The sequence below is a fragment of the Paralichthys olivaceus genome, chromosome 24 (assembly GCF_024713975.1).
Source record: "Paralichthys olivaceus isolate ysfri-2021 chromosome 24, ASM2471397v2, whole genome shotgun sequence".
Lineage (NCBI taxonomy): Eukaryota > Metazoa > Chordata > Actinopteri > Pleuronectiformes > Paralichthyidae > Paralichthys > Paralichthys olivaceus.
The window spans coordinates 14571140-14588359 of record NC_091116.1 but is presented as its reverse complement, the minus strand read 5'-3'; the positions used below and the strand labels follow the sequence as shown (position 1 = coordinate 14588359).

The 17220-nt window shown below is 42.4% G+C and overlaps 1 protein-coding gene across 22 annotated transcripts; it reads right to left on the bottom strand.

The window, feature by feature from the left end:
- Nucleotides 1–1310: 1310 nt before the first annotated feature.
- Nucleotides 1311–15379, bottom strand: LOC109646170 (target of Nesh-SH3-like). 22 transcript variants are annotated; one of them, XM_069521083.1, is made up of 23 exons: nt 14921–15379; nt 12986–13054; nt 12772–12904; nt 12370–12551; nt 12123–12172; nt 11413–11452; nt 11055–11132; nt 10699–10773; nt 9517–9708; nt 9053–9130; nt 8492–8668; nt 7826–7891; nt 6956–7042; nt 5789–5848; nt 5512–5712; nt 5206–5295; nt 4853–5062; nt 4612–4717; nt 3791–3870; nt 3609–3638; nt 3372–3530; nt 3176–3298; nt 1311–2916 (listed from the first exon to the last, which is right to left on the bottom strand). In XM_069521083.1, exons 3-23 carry the CDS (start codon nt 12792–12794, stop codon nt 2801–2803), a joined length of 2223 nt encoding a protein of 740 aa, XP_069377184.1. In that variant the 5' UTR covers nt 12795–12904; nt 12986–13054; nt 14921–15379; the 3' UTR covers nt 1311–2800. The 22 variants fall into 22 exon arrangements, with proteins under 22 accessions (XP_069377184.1, XP_069377186.1, XP_069377187.1 ...); XM_069521085.1 differs by lacking the exon at nt 6956–7042; XM_069521086.1 differs by lacking the exon at nt 8492–8668.
- Nucleotides 15380–17220: the final 1841 nt, after the last annotated feature.

Genomic DNA, 17220 nt, shown 5'->3' with positions numbered 1-17220 from the left:
TTACTGAGAAGAAAACAAACCACAGAGGAAGAGTCGAGGCGGCGACGAGGACTCTGACGTTTCCTCCACATTCAAGGACGACTGGACCTGAACCTGGACTCAGGTCTTATGTCGGCGGGTTTGACAGATCCCAGCTCTGCAGCTCAAGGACAGGTGTCTCCTCAGGTTCTTTCTACACATGGACTTCCTCCTGCCGCACGTGTGGTAACATGAAGCCAGCTCCCGTCTGGTTTCCCTCCAACACCTCATTGAGTTAACGATGTGTGAGACCTGCGGACCATCAGCACTCTCATCACGTTCCCCTCAACCTTCACATATTATTCTAAACACACGAATTAACCACGTGGCTTCGATAAATAACTGACAAGTTCAGAGGTTAAACATCCGACTTCACCAAGTGAAGACATGTGTTACTGTCAGGGCTCTTATTTTGAAATCTGAAGGCCGATGAGTGTGAACCGGAAGCAGCCGAGGCCCCTGCCGCGCTAAAGCTAAAGCTAAAGCTAGCTGATGGTGATAAAGATGGACAAAGTGAATGTTTGTGTTTCAGTAGAAACTCACCTGAGTCTTCAGGCTCACACCTGTGGGTTAGCACCGCGTTAGCCTCGTCCTCTCCCGGCTCTGTGCTGATGCTAACGCTAACGCTAACAAACACTCTTTAAAACTCAAGATGTTTTTCGTTCTTCTCGTTTCAATCGTTTCTCTTGTCGCTGTCCGCCATCTTGTACCTGACGCTCCAGCTCTGATTGGTCGGAGCCCAGTGACCAATCACTTTGAAGGAAGAGGGAGAAAAACCAATTGAACGTTTGACAAATGTTCTAGTTTTTATTAGTGTTGTTTTAATTGTGTCATTTAATTACGAAAGTACTTTATGATATTTGATCAATTTGAAGTAATTGTTGGTTTCTTCTTCTGATTATTTTTCCTTTCCTGCTGCACATGAGCTTCAACACTGAAGACAACTGACCCACTGTGGTCCCTGAAGGCCTCACGTTCACTGAACATGTGTGTGTTGGGGATCGTTGGCGTGTGCACGTGTTATGTAACCGTGTTTGTGCAGGAGGGTGAAATTACAGCAGATTTGGCATCAGGGACGTTTCCTGCTCTTATTTTCTTTTTCAGGCTCTGTGGTGAACGGGCCGTCACGTGTTCGAGTCCCTGGAGAACAAACCCAGTCACATTTTCCTGCTATAAAAATAAAATGTCTTAAAGTGCAGCGACCAGTTGCCGTGGGAACGTCTCATGTTCTTTGTTGAAGGTTTGTGATTTGTCTCTAACACACTGGATTAAATCTGAACAGCAAATACACATCTGTAAAAAAAGAATCGTCTTTATTGTTGAAAATAATATAAAAACAAACGTACAGAACATATTTGACATGATGATTGAATGAGAGAGTCGTTAAAGCTCAGCGTCACCAGGACAAACATTAGGAACAACTTCCTGCCGTCACGTGGTCGGAGGCAGGATGAGAAATTAATGGCTTATTGACAAAAACACATTAGCATGTTAGCTCCTAGCCCCAATCCAGGACTGTTCTAAGACGTTTGAGTCACATGGCGACTTAGAAAACGTCTGTTTTTTATATTTAGACAAACCCAGTGTTAAATTTTACACCTAAAATCTTCCATCTTAATTTCCTGTGAACTCATAAATCTATATATCAGCATAAATCAATCATTAGCTAATTAGCTAGATACACACAACTAGTGAATGCTAAACCTTCATCTCAGTTCGTTAACTAGTTGTAATGATTGTCTGGTTAGCTAGCCACGTAGCTCTAGAATAAAGTAGCTGTTGATGTACCTCTGCTAACCAATGCTAGCCACCACAACAACCAAACTTCTCGTCTATGTTTGGTAAAATAAACAAAGAGTTTGTTTAAATACAAATATTTTCAGATTCATCAGCCATTGTCTCCTGAGGATTTGTGCTTTAGCATCAGAGGAGAAGAAGAGTTTTAACGTTATCGTAGAATAAAAAGGCCACGGTGATGCATCTGCAAAAATGTATATAAAAATACATTCTCTCCATTTACATATAAATACATTTTTGTTGTGCAAATTGCAAAGTGTAGAAGCCTCAATGTTTCCTCTGTGTGAGTCCGAGGCAGCGAATCGTTAAAGCACCAAAAATCAGGCCTGAATTTAAACATGGAACACAGAGAGGACGGCGACATCGTTCTTCAGCCCACTGGACATGTATAATAACGCTTGAAGTCACTTTGTGCTTTTTTATAAATAAAGAGAAAGTAATTCATATTCTGCAGAAACCTGATAATGAAAGAAAAGGTTGTTCTGTAAAATATTTTATATTTTCTTCTCAGATTCATAGAAAGATTTTGGATTTGTTCATTTCAGAAAGTGATATTTTCAATTTGGTCGATGTTGATGAGTTTACGACTCGTTGTGTTTATTCTGTGTTTGTGACGGAGGGGGTGAAGCAGGACGTCGTCTTGTTTCCTGTTTAAAGAAGAAGAAGTGTCTCCGTGGGGATGTCATGTGACCAAAGAGCTTTAGATAAATAACATGAAAACAGGGAGCCAGCTTCCCATGATCTGAACACCAAATAAAATCTATGACGTGAGATTTGTTTCACTGCAGAGGAAACAAACCTTCGTCCTGCTCCGTCACTTTGATAAATTCTAAAGACGACACATGTTTACTGATACACTTTCAATTCCCTGAACATAAAGTCCATGTTTCTGCAGCTCTGGGTTGTGACGTCTCAGCTCCGGCACTTTGTCAGGACCTGCTCCTGTTTCAGGCGTCTCCCAGGACGACTCTGAACTCGGGTCCGTCTACCACTTTCCTGGGATTGGCGTTCCACACTCGTACCATGAGACGTAGCTGACGTGGGAGTGTCCTCCGATCTGTCCGAAGTGGACGGGCTCCTGACGCACGGCTCTGTAGAAACCTGCGACAAGCGACAGGACGCACACGTGTGATTGGTTCATTCTCCAGTGACACTGTTTCACTACAGTTATTTACTGAGATGTGAAGAAAACAGACGAGTGGATCTAAGTCCTGTTTTTAACTCAGGTGGGTTCATGGTCCCAGAGGATATGTCTCAACTTCCTGTCTCTGACTGTGATCAGCTCCTGTTCTTTCAAAATAAAAGCAGCTGAACTGACTGTGATCAGCTCCTGTTCTTTCAAAATAAAAGCAGTTGGTACCGGGTCTGGTGGGCAGCTGGTCGGCTCGCAGCTGTCGACCCGTTCTTCCGTCCAGGAAGGAATCGACAAACTGACAGTGATCCTCGCCAAAGCCGGTCTGATCTCCAATGTTGTAGAATTTACCTGAACAGGAAACAGAGTCGTCAGATTAAAGTCGTCAGTGGGACGAGGGCGGGGCTCCGGCGTGGACACTCACCGTTGAGCGAGTCGCTCAGGTAGATCTTGTACCTCAGTGAGTTGCACAGCTGGACACCAACAAACTTGCGGTACCAGGTTCTCTTCACGTACTGTTTCCCGTGACAGTCGGAGTACGAGTCCGTCTTGAAGGGGAACTGAGTCCAGATGGCGTCTTTACCTAGAGACGACAGCGTTTCCATGACGACACTTTAAAGCTCAGTACGAGTTCACGTGAAGACGTGTGACGAAATCTTACCTGAAACGTTCTCGCTCACTCGAGGGTCAGCTGAGAAAAACACAAACTGAAGTTTAATTGATTTATAGATTTAATGACGTCGTCTCACAGTTTTATTATTAAAACTATTTTTTAGTCAAGACGAGATTTTCAGTGAAAACATCACAAAGGAAACATTTTCATTTCCTGTCGGTGTCGTTTACCTGACTCTGTGTTGAAGGAGACTGGGTCACTGGACGGACCCGAACCCAGATCGTTCTTTGGTTTCACCTTGAACTCATAACTGTAAACACAAAGTATACTGCCTTACTTAGTTTAAAATACTCTGTTACTTTCAACAGTTTAAAATACTCAAGTTACCTAGTTTAAAATACTCAAGTTAACTAGTTTAAAATACTCAAGTTACCTAGTTTAAAATACTCAAGTTAACTAGTTTAAAATACTCAAGTTACCTAGTTTAAAATACTCAAGTTACCTAGTTTAAAATACTCCCTTACTTTCACGTTTAAATGCGTAAACATGATGTCCTGATGTCACCGTTTCTATCTGCGACTCATTTAACCTCAGTGTGTTAAACAGACTCGTTGTGATTATTCTACATCCTGAACATCTGGCAGTGGTGGCGACAGCGCTCGGCTCTGAAATGACTCGACTGCCTCTATGTGATTGGACAGCTGTGTCCAGATGTGTGGCAGCAGCTGGCGAGCAGGTCGTTTGTGAACGTTGCTGAGTTGTGAGTGACGGTGAGCGACCTCTTTTCTTTTGGAGTCACTGGAGGTTTGATGGCGTCGAGGGGAAGTCGTTCAGTTGTTAAGTAAAAGTGACGTTAACACGGTTGTTTTTGTTTTCTGTGTTCCTGCTCCGTAATCATAAAAAAACTGAAATAAAATAAAACTTTATTGAAACACTGAAGTGAACCCGAGGCTCCACTGGGCCCTCGAAGGTCAACGGGTCAGAGGTGAAGTTCAGATCTGAATCTTCTTCTGAATCTGATCTTCAGTCAAACTCAAGGTCAACGACTCACCTGCTCTCAGGTTTGAGGTTCTCCACCGCCGTGTGAGTCTGGTTGGTCCTCAGGATGGAAACTTGCTCGCCATCGGGTCCTTTAGCGGTGGAGATGACTTCATACTCTGAGGAAAAGACAAGAGGATTATGGGAAAGATTTGTATGAACACATCGTACAGTCAGACAAACATGTTTGTAAAAGGTTTTGTATTTTGTTGAATCTGATGAACAATCATCATGAGACGTTTGTGTATTTGTACCCGTGGTGTCATTGTCGGTTTTTTCCCAGTCCAGGATGATGAAGGACGGACATCCCTCTACCGTCACCACGGTGAGGTTTGAGGGTGGAGTCTTGGGCGGTGCCGTCGCGTTGGCCTCACCGTGTTCGTCTTCAGGAAAGTAGTTGAGGGAGGAAGTGATGGAACACGGCTCGTCCGGTTTCTTTCCTGTTTGATAAACGACGTGAGGAGCTGTGGGAGGAGGAGGGAAGGGGTTAGTCAGTGTTCTCTTTGATATATCAAAGCAAGGCACCAACACTGCCAGGGTTGAGGGTTCAATTCCCTGCTGCAATAGAACTTGTTTTGAAAGCTTCAGTTGAATCAACTCCACTCACCAACAAATCTTTTATTTCCCATGGCGTCGATGTCTGAGGTCGGCTGAGACTTGAACAGGTCAGAGTCTTCCCACGTTTCCTGTCGAGTCGCTGAAACAAGAAACACAAAGAAACAAACTGAAAAAAGTTCTTTCAACACAGAGAACTTCAGCGTAAACATCGGTTCTACAAGAACCGGAACAAAACAAAGATAAAGAGGCCAAGAAGAAGAATTTCACCAAACAACCAGAGGCCAAAACACACCCTTCTTGGTGGAGGCGGAGTCAGTACAGACGATAGCGTTTGGTTGATTTAAAGTGTTCGTACCAGGTGTTGGTGCCACAGTGGTCGAGGTCGTACTTGAGGTCATGCGTGCGGTCGTACTGGTGGTCGTGCTTGAGGTCGTACTGGCCGTCGTGCTTGCGGTCGTGGTGGGGGTCTGTCTCCGCTCTGGTTTGGCGGTGGCTGGAGGGACTTTGGGTTTCAGAATCAGTAACTTGTCCGTCAGCTTGAAGTCGTTGACTTTGTCTGATGAAAAGAAAACTTCACTTTTCCAGCAAATGAAAACATGAAAAAGGTTTTTGATAGTTTCCTCATTTCTCACCTGTTTCTCCAGGTTTCCCCACCAGGTTCAGCCTCTTGTTGAGGGGACGAGCAGGTGATCCTGGAACAAACAGATCATATGAAACTGAAAAACAAGTTTACAAGTAGAAGACGACTTCATCTCTGTGGATGTGAAACAGTGGAACTTTTTTTTTTACTGTGAATCAGGTTCAGATTCATGTTTTGGACACTTTGAGTCTAAATAAGGAAAAAACAAAGCTTTATTTTCCAGAGAACTGATTTCTAATCTGCTGGAAAATCTCCTCTGTTCTCATGAGAACTCGATACCTGGTTCCAACTCAACCTGAAAACATGAGCGCTCTTGTTTAATTCCACCAGATCGCAGAGCGTTTGTTTTTCAGGCTGACGTCCAGAAGCTGCAGCCAATTAAATTCCCTTCTTTCTTTCATTGCACAAATTCTTTACAATCAGGGAGTTGAGTCGCTTCCAGAACTAAATGGAATCAGAGCGAAGCCAGAAACATGAAAGATGTTTCAGCTCCAAACATGAAACAATACAGACGCTTCTCTCAGTCGCTCACATGTGACCGTGTGTGACAGCGCCGGAGACGCCAGGTCGCCTGCAGCGCCGACTCTTTTCCTGTCCTCTGTAAACGTTCTTTTATTCTTCAACATAAATTAAACGTTCACTGCATCGTGATTACAGCACAAAACCAGATGAAATAAACACTGTCTGATTCTCACAAACAAACAATCCTCAAACCAAAAGCAAACATTCGTCTGCACATTCTCGCTGGATGCCACGCCGTGTCCGGCCTTCTCTAAACACGGCGTCTCTGCAGGAACATGTCTGCAGCCTGCAGTGATCGCAATCAAGCAAAAAGCAGCAGCTGAGGCTGGAGGACAGAAATAACAGCAGCGTCGTCACAGAATAATAAGAAACAGTTTCCTTAAACTTCTGCGGTGACAAAAAGCTCTGAAAAGTAAGTAAACGACGGCAGGAGAACATTCTTTCCATCAACACAAAGAATTTTCCACAGACGCTGCTGAAGCTCAGACCGACGACCGGGATTTTCTTTCCCGCTCGTTTTAAACATTCGTCTCTCGACATCCAGAACGGCCAAACCATGCAGAGTTGGCAGCGCAGAGCGAATGAAGCGCCAATCAGCAAACGAGCATGAGGAGAGAGGCGACATTCAGACCGTTACCGTGAAACCGCCGCTCGACCCGAGGACCAGAACGATCAAACACGTCGGGCAGCTGAGACGTGTCGTCGTCCAGCAGCGAGTTGTTCACTGCGGCGGAAAAACATGGACGTTAAACTTTGTTTGATTTGTTGAAGGTTCCACTGTTTCACATCTTAAACACAAAGTTCTTGTCGACACGTTTGAGACATGAACACGAAGAAGAAACAATAAAACATGGACGACAGCAGAAACCAGCTCACGCTGACTGGACAGGACGACCACGCACACGTGACATCATCATCCACACGTCATGTTTCTGACTTTAGATTCATCTGCTGTTTACATCACATCTGAAGAGGAAGTGCTTCACTTTTTATTTTCATTGTTGAACTTCAGCCACGTTGGTGAAGAAATAGTCAAACAGACAAGTTCAAAGCTTCGTCCTGCTCGTCAAAATAAAAGCTCTTCAAATTCATCATCATTTCTCATTAAAAATGTCGTTTCAACAGAAGCTTCATTAAGATGAACTGCTGACGTGTGATTGGTCGTCCTCAGACTGTTCGAGTGTGATGAAGATGAACCCAGCGACCACAGACGTTTACACCCCCACCACATGACCACATGACCACATGACCACAGTGACATCAGCTTATATAACACACTCAAATAATCAAGTTCAATTCCACCTGATTATTTGAAGCTTTGATGAAAACCTGCAGCAGCAAAAACATGAGACACAAAGACGAGCGATGGACACATCGACGAGCGATGGAGGGACGAATGAAAGACAAAAGTACTGAAACAAACAATGGATGGAGACAAAAACACCAGGATGAGCTGCGGTGGGAGTGACCGGAGAGTTAATGATGAAACACAAACATGGTTTTTTACCCAGTCGGTGTCGTTGCCATAAGGCTGGTTTGGGGGGGGAAATGCCCCGGCGGTGATATCCGTTAACTGTTGGAAGAAAACTGAACATTACAGAGAGAAAGAATCTGGAAACTGAACCTGAGAAAAGAACGAGAGTTCGAGTCCTCGGAATGTTTTCAAAGTTTGAAGAATTTGATTTGTGTTTGACGTCTGAAAGGTTTTAAGAAACACGACCGCTTTAAATGTCTTTTAAGTTTTTGTCCAATTTTTAGGAATGTAAATGAAGCAGTGGAAAATCACAGACGTCACAGCTGATATATTGTCTTGACGTCTTGAAACAGAAACAGGAAGTTGGAAGTTGTTATGGTGAAAAATGATATTTGTTTTTTTTTTAATAGATTTGAACGTAATGTTACGACGATCAAACTTTAGACAAACGGACTCGTGCAGTTGTTCATCTGTCAAGTTCATTCAGCAGCAAACAAAAGACAAGAACAACAAAGTGTTGAAGTTCGTGGTGAGAATCAGTGTCTGAAGTTTTGTCCTTCTCCTTTGGAATGAAAAGAAAATGTGAGATGGAACAAAACCAGAATCATTATAAGATCATTAGTCCGACATCTTCCACCCTCAGACCACAGAGGAACAACCCGAGGTGAATCAGAGTGAAGGTGGCAGGAGGAGGATTACCCCCGAGTATCCCGGAGGTCGGGGACGAGTTACTGGTTCTAGAGGACGAGGAGGGGGGGGGCTGTCTGAAGCCATTAGAGGAGGGGAAGAGGGGGTTTCTTGACACCAGCCTCGAGGATCTGGCCGCCGGGTCGTACGGGTGTAAAGGCAGCGACGGCCCGAAGTTTCTGCTTTGACCTAAAAGATCAGAAACAGTTGAGCCTGAGTTAAAATGGGATTCTGGATTAAGATGCCAGAGCAGCGAGTTTACAGCAGCGATGATGTTAGTGATGTTCCGACGTTAACGTTTGCTCACATCACTCACGTTTAGTTTTCAAACACAATCTTCAGAAACCACAGTCATTGAAACCGATGTGATGACGCAACCATGACTGTAAGATTGTGCTCCGCATGCAGGGCGTGGCGGCTGCGTTGGATGAGATGAGTTTAAAGATGCGACTCTGACAGCGAGCAAACAAAAACTGAGCTGCACGACAACTGGAAGCTGGAGGGAACAAGATGGCGGCAGATTAACGGCAGACAAAGAGCGAAACAGAGGAAGCTCCATGAGGTCATTATTACCCCAGCTGTTAGTTCTAGCCCTCTCATTGGTCAGAGCAGTTCTCAGCAGTGATGATCCGTCCTGTGATTGGCTGAAAGCTGCAAGGGAGAAAGAAGGTTTAACAGGACGCAGACGCAGGCGCGTGTCAGTGTACGAGATCGTCCTCGACCTGTCAACAAAGATTAATAAAGGTTTGAATCCCGCAGCAGACGAAGCCTGTTGAAAAGACTTTGAACTGTTTGCTGATGAATCTGTCGGACCGACAGAGAGCGTCACGCTCAGCAGGGGATCGAACACCAGCTGATTTCAATGTGTTTCACATAAATCAACCATCACTCACAAAAACACAAAGTCAACAGGAAGCAGCTCAGATACTTCAAATATCACTTCACTGCAGCAGGAAGTCAAATACTTTGAAACCACAAACGGATTCATCTGGTTTAACGTGGTGAAGATGTCACTCAGATAAAAATAAGTAAATTACCCGCAGGGTTACGAGGCTTCTCAGGTGCATTAGTGGGCGTCTTAGTATTCTGAGGTGGGTCCCTGTGGGGGGGTAATCTAGTTAGGGGGGCGGCTGTGGTGTCGGCGTGGGGGACTTTGGACGGCAGGAGTGGGGCGGAAGGACGAGGATCTGTCGGTTGGTTGTTGTCGTTTTTAACAGTGTTTCCTTCGTCTGGAGTAAAAGAGGAGAGAGGTACCGTCGTCATGGGAACATGGGAAAACGTGAGCGTCACCAGACACACGTCTTTTAAAATATGGAAGTTATCATATGTTTTTATTTCGGAACTTTCCCAGAAAGATAAATACATTTTTTAAATGTTTGCAGCCAAAGATGAAGTTCTCCATAATTCCGTAGCCCGTGGAAGGAGAGAAAAGAAGACATGGTGACATTGACACAAAGAGGACAGGAAAGTGAAGACTTGTGTTGGAGGGACGCCCCCCCCACGTCTGCGTCTGAACATGCACCCTGTCATGCAGACTGGTAACCATGGCAACCACAGTCAGGCCAGATGGAGGAGCGATGGAACAAACTAAAGATGTGATTGGTTCAAACATCTTGAATGAATCAAGTTTCACTGAATAAAGTTCAGATTAACATCAAATCATTTACTCACCTCCGACCACGGACTCGTGCAGCCCAAATATTTCAAATACACCGAATCTTTAAATTTCAGAAACTAAAAACTTTTCTGGGAATCCTGAAATTTTACCCAAAATATTTTCATGGAATGTGAATAAAACAAGATGAACTAATAAATCTGGAACTAAAAGTGTTAAAGCTGTGAAAGTTTCACATTTTGATGAATTGGTTAAAAAGGTATTTGAAATATCTGACGAATATAGGAAACACAAAGATTATTTCAAAGTGAAAGAAGAGAAGCAGAAGAAACGTGGCAGCAGACAAATGATTCAAACAGGTGAAGCATCGTGGCCGCCGTCACATGACCTTAACGGGGAGGTTAAATAAAGATTAGCCGCGGGTGCTATCAGTGTGGGCGGGGCAAGTGAACCTGTTCGTATCACGTGACGTCACCTCCGCGCTTCGTATCGACTTTCTAACCAGAGCATGCCAGCCAGCCAATCATACCCCCCCCCCCCCAGCTGCATCACAGGGCTCAGCTGAAGCAGGTAAAGCTGCTCAGTAAAAAAAAAGTCTTGTTACCGAGTGACACATGAGGCCATTTAGGCTCAGCGGCGCCGGGAAGAGGCAACCTTTCCTGCTGGCCCTCAGGTGGCGCTGTGGGGAATAATATGGTTGGTTTGATAAGAGAAGAAGAAAATAAAGAAAAGATAAAAGTGGTGAAAGTGTAAAATCAGTGGATTCAGGTCATGTGATACTGAAACTGCTTTTAGGCCAAACGATGCCGAGACTTTCTTTCTTTCCAAATGTTTCCTCTTCTTTCATATTTACTTACGTTAGTTTGAGTGTAACTCTACGGAAGCTGCTGGGGTTCAGGTGTATGAGGTCAAACGTCGCTGCAGCTCTAAATAAAGAACATGCACAAGAGAGATAATCACCAAAAGACGTGCGCGGCGCTCCGGGGAGCCCTGGGTGTGGGAGCAGAGACAGTCGAGGCTGCGTCCGGTTGTGTAGAGCTGAAAACACAACAACACAAAGCGTCCGTCAGCGTGTGATCAGTTTTTATCTTCAGCTGCAGTTTAACGTTCAGAGAATCTCGGACTTCTGTTGTTTGACAGAATAAAGAAACGTCGGAGTTCTGGTCGTGTTATCGTTGGATGACAGATTTAAGAACCGGCCTGAACTTGCTGTGACGTCTATTGAATCAGATTCTTCATGTGACGTCAGGCAGAAAAAACAACTGACGCTGCCTGAACACGTCTCTTCACACTGTTGGATAATAAAATCAACTCTTACCCGGACGAGGAGGGAACAGAGCGTGAGCTCCATGAGGCTTCTGGAAAACAGAACACGTTCATTAGGACAAACAGCTTTAACGTTGAGCAGTAGAAAGCTTCAGTGGTTGTGACAATTGGGAAAATGATCATTCACGTGATCATTTGTTATTAAAACATATTGTTTTAATTAAAATGACATTTTATTTAAATATTCTTCTTTTTAAACGGAATAAAAATCATGAAATGAATAAATTAGATGATAAAATGTTTCAGTAGTTTTACTTTTTTTTCGGCAGCCGCAGATTTTTCTCTCAATGTGTTTAGTGTCTGTCAGTGTCTTTGATCTTTAAACGGTCTGCTCTGGGTCATGTTACATACATGTGCTGACACATGAAACACGCAGGGCAGATGCCTGAGGTGACGAGGCGTTCACAGTCTGTTCGGACTTTTCACACTCTCTCACGCCGTGTTTTTAATTTAATAATAAAATGCAAAGTGTATGGAAGATGTAGAAACTAAATACATTCAATAAAAATGACTCATTTGAGTCATTTGCTAATATGAATGTGTTTCATCCATATTCATGAAGAAGCAGAGCAGGAAACTAGCTGTTCACATTAAATTCAGACTCATTGTGTTGGTTCTCATTTAAAATAAGGTTCATGTGAGTTTGTACTGTTTAGACGCTGGTTGTTGATTTGTTTGATTTAAATGCAGCAGGCGACGTACCAGCGGTTTGAGAGGGTTTTGCAGCTTAAACGTCTTCTGTGTGTTTTTATCTGTGAATCCAGAAAAAACTGAGGTTAGTTAGTTTCTAATACATTTAATCGACCAGGTTAACATGTTCACAAACTGAAATCCAGAGAAAAACAAGTAACAGGCAGAAGAAATATTCTGACTCGGAGGAGACGACATTGATGAACAATCCCGACCAATGAAAAACCTTCGACTTCTTCTGGTCAAAATGAAAACGTACTGTTCATGTTGGTGTTGTGAATGACTGGTTTGCTCCACAAGCCGCTGCGGTCGTCCTTATTGGATCGGACGCCGAACTCGTAGGGCGTGTTTGGTTTCAGGTTGTCGATGACGGTGTCGCTGGTCGGGCAGGTCTGATAATTCCACTTCCTGTTCCTCTCTCTGTAGCGTATGGTGTAAAACCTGGAGACACAAAGACGGCGGGAAGGAAATTTAGCGAGAGAAAAGTCGTGAGGGTCGAGAACATTGATCGTTAATCATCTTATTCAACGTGTTTCAGCCACCACTAAAAACCACAAATCTGCCTAATGGTGGCGCTATAGCAAAGGTCAGATGAAAAGCAGAGTGAACTTGATGTAAACGTATAAATGTCCGTATATATTGATTTCTATGCGTCTCTGACCCGTCCTCCAGACACTCGTTCATGATGTTTCCTTCGTACGGCGTCTTCAGGTAGTTCCCCCAGGACAGCAGCACGGCCGTGGGGCTGACGGAGCCGATCACCAGGTGCAGTGGTTTCTCCAGGTTCACTTTACCTGTGCACAGGTGAGGACAGGGTAAGACTTCCTGCTGACCTGCGGCTGCGCTCTGAGCCAAACAGGAAGTGCTCATTGTACCTGTGCAGTGCTTCTTCACATCGTTGACTGGGATTGGCTGAACGGCCACCAGGTACTTGGGCTCTGCGTCTGAAACCAGACGTTAACAGGGTTTTACTCTGATTGTATTTTGAAAAGACAGGAACAGGAAGCAAGTGACCAGCGCTATGAGGAACAGAATCAAGTCCCAAAGGTCAAAGTCAAAAGTAAAGCATCCACTGTGTGTACTACGTGTTCTAAATGTACAGTGTGTACTACATGTTCTTGATGTACTTGTACTGTGAAGTCGTTGTGGAAGTGGCAGCGTGTCGGACATTTGCTGGACTTTGTTCAGTAAACGTGATGAAGGTGATGATGTCGTCAGGGACGAGGTTGCCCCCCCACCAGAGAGACAGGAAACAGACGCACACGTGTGAACGATTAGAGCGAACACATGTGAAAACATTCAGTCATGTGATTCTCATGTTTCTCACGTCTCACTTTTCTCTTCATTTGTCTTTTTTGGGTTTTCTTCCGATTTTTTTATTTCAAATCGTTTTGTTTTCATAAAAACTGTTTTATTATTTTTCACCATTAAATTCTCTCTTTGGTTCTGATTTGTCTTTTCAGAATAAAAGTCTGTGAATGTTTTCAGTTGTGAAGTGAAACTTTGACCTTTGATCTGCGGAGCTTTAAAAAGTCTCTTTTGATTTCTTTTATCTCTTCAATAAACTGATGAAAACTTTACTGACATTGACACCAGCTTGTAAAGTTTTGTCTTAAAATCAAAGTCAGAGGACGACGACTTGTTCGTCTTCTTCTCTTCGATAGACATGCCCCGCCCCCTCCTGACCTCATCAATCACCTGTCACACAGAGCGGCCTCTATTTAACTATTTGTTGTTAAACGTCGTCTCTGACGCACTAAACATATTTATCTGTTATTAACTGTAATGAAGTCACATGACACTGCTGCAGCCACAGGTTGACTTCCTGTGGTTTGTATTTAAAGAGTTAACGCTGCGACGAAGGTTTGAGACCCGCTCCGACACGACGTGTCTGACAGACGACCTCGGGACAGAAACGACCACGACGAGAGACAAAGACGTGATTCAATGAAAATCCTCCCGGTGGAGCTGAAAGTGTTTACAACATGGTTCCCCTGCAGGACGTTTGAATTATTACAGAATAAAAACCACACTGTTTCTACATACATGATCATAGCATGTTCATGAAAACACAAACTTTCCTTATTAGGAACATAAATAATACATGTGAGGAGGAAAAGGGTGAGACAAAACAGGGTTTCCATGACAACCAGGTTTAGAACCTCAGCTTCAGATGAAGAAAAACTTTTAATATTAAATAAATGAAGAATAATAAAAACTGCTCTCACCCATCTCGGCCTCGTCATTTAATATTATATATATAATGTATATTACATTATAAACATCACAGTATAATTATAGATTCATCTACATTTAAAACTTCATGATGTTGATGTTTAATGTTTCTATAGGGTTCTTTCATTTAATATTATATATATAATGTATATTACATTATAAACATCACAGTGTAATTATAGATTCATCTACATTTAAAACTTCATGATGTTGATGTTTAATGTTTCTATAGTGTTCTTTCATTTAATATTATATATATAATGTATATTACATTATAAACATCACAGTGTAATTATAGATTCATCTACATTTAAAACTTCATGATGTTGATGTTTAATGTTTCTATAGTGTTCTTTCATTTAATATTATATATATAATGTATATTACATTATAAACATCACAGTGTAATTATAGATTCATCTACATTTAAAACTTCATTATGCTGATGTTTAATGTTTCTATAGTGTTCTTTCATTTAATATAAACCTCACAATGTAAGTATAGATATAGAATAACATAGAAATATTAAAACAACAAAGTCACTACGAAGTTTTTTTTAAAGTAAAGAAACTCACCTTCAGAATAAAATCCACTTTTTCATCTTTCACTTTTATTTGGAAAGTTTTTCATTTCAGGTCCATCCGGTAAATCCATCGATCCACCGCGTGCACGCGCAGATCGATAGAATCAGCTGATTCTGTGATGGTCACGCTGCCACGTGCTGAGCACGCGCACGCGAGTCCAAAACAAGGTGACCGGAGCCGCGCGAGACAAAAATCACAACACGCACCTGGGCGTGCACGCAAGTACACGCGCGTGTGTGTGTCCCGGCATCACCTCACGCTTTATTCCACGTTTCTTCTGTCTTCTATCTGTGTCTCCTTCTGCCTTCTCTTCTTCTATCTGTCTCTCCTTCTGTCTTCTCTTCTTCTATCTGTCTCTCCTTCTGTCTTCTCTTCTTCTATCTGTCTCTCCTTCTCTTCTCTTCTTCTATCTGTGTCTCCTTCCCTCCTCCTCCACACTCTCTCTCTCTCTCTTCAAGTCAGATAAAACATCCTGGTCAAGATAACACATCCATTCCGGTGAGAGATTTCAAAATAAAACACCAAACGCACTTTTACTTTGTTATCTGTCCAGTTAGTTTATTGTCTGTACAACTTTGGAAAATGTGATTTTTAAACTATATTTCGGTTTTGACTGTTTGTCTTTATTATTATCTATATTTGATTATTTAAACCTTTCCACTGACATGAAATGAAGTTAAAGTAAAATCATTAATACAAACTATTTTCTCATTATGTTGATATTTGTTCAAAGGTCCAGTGTGTAAGATTTGGGTTAAAGCGATCTGAGCAGATTTTTAATGAACAATAATGCTTGTGATCTTTTCACTAGTTCGTTTCATCTAAATTGTTTGAATTGTAGTTTTCTTTACCCCAGGAAAGAGAGAGGGTGTTCAGCTGCAACATGCAATTTCAACACTAGATGTCACTAAATTCTACACACTGTACCTTTAATCCCACTGTTTGTTTTTATTATTCTTTTTCTTATATTATAACTTGAATTAAAAAACATACTTGTATAAATGATATGAATGAGCTATGTAAATAAATAAAATAAAGTTGTGACTCAACTAGGTGGTGTAACAGGTGAGACAGCCACCAGGGGGCGATCCAGACGTGTCCATCTTTATTAAGTTTCTTAAGAGCAATGTGATGCTTTTATTTTGAAGGCAGACCAACACTTGTTCCGGTTTAGTTTTGGTTGTTTCTTGTTTTATTCAGTTTCACACAAACATGAAACTGTTCAACAATAATTATTTCAATTCATCTCTTTATTTTATTAGACTTTATAATATAGTTCACAGACGTCATCTAACAGTTTTTTATTTTTCTGTTTAGAGAAAAACTAAACTTGATAATTTGATCATTAAAGTGTTAAAGATCAAACCCAGAAGAGAATGAAGCACATTTCATTCATACTAAACATATAAATAATAATAATAATATATAGTTTGTAGTTCTTGATTTGAATTTTCATCTGATTTGACCAGGTCCAGACCCGGACCGGACCAGACCAGGTCCAGGTCCAGACCAGGTCCAGGTCCAGACCAGGTCCAGGTCCAGACCAGGTCCAGACCAGGTGAGGGAGGTCAGTGTGGAGCAGGAAGTTGAACCTTGTAGTAAACATACTCTGGTGGAAAAACTGAGGATGAGGACAACTGGATCTCCTCATACTGAAACATAAGAGTACACGGTACAGAGTAAAGAGTACTGAATACACTGAGTAGTAAGTAAAGAGTACTGAGTACTGTTTATTAGTAAAAGAAGGTTCATGAAAAGATGATGTAATGGATGAAGTAACTGTAGAATGGGTACTATTGGCCCTAATACTACAAATACAAGTAGCTGCTGCAGCTAGCAGTGGGGTTAGCAACAGTAGTAATCAAAGCATTTGTTAGCTGTGGCATAAGCAGTGATTAGCCTTAAGTAGCAGCTAGAGCTAACGATAGCATTAATAGTGCTTGCATGTAGTGGTAGCATTAGTGGTTTACAAGAGGTTCTTTACCTGTGGTGTCTCCAGCGTATTAGCAACAGGTGAAAGGTCATTCACCCACAATCTGTTCTTCTAACAAAGTGACGAACCAATCACACCTGTCAACAGAACGTCAGGTGACTCACAAGAACACAGCTGCACGGTTCTGGGTTAGCCATTGTGATATTAGCAGTTATTTTGCCAGTAGCATTAGCAGCACATTTGTTTTTGTAGCATTATTAGCAGTAGTGTTAAGTATTGTGGTCGTAGCAACATAGCACTAGCATTAGCAGTATTACAGGATGCAGTAGCTTTACATTCATTTACAATGAAAGCATTT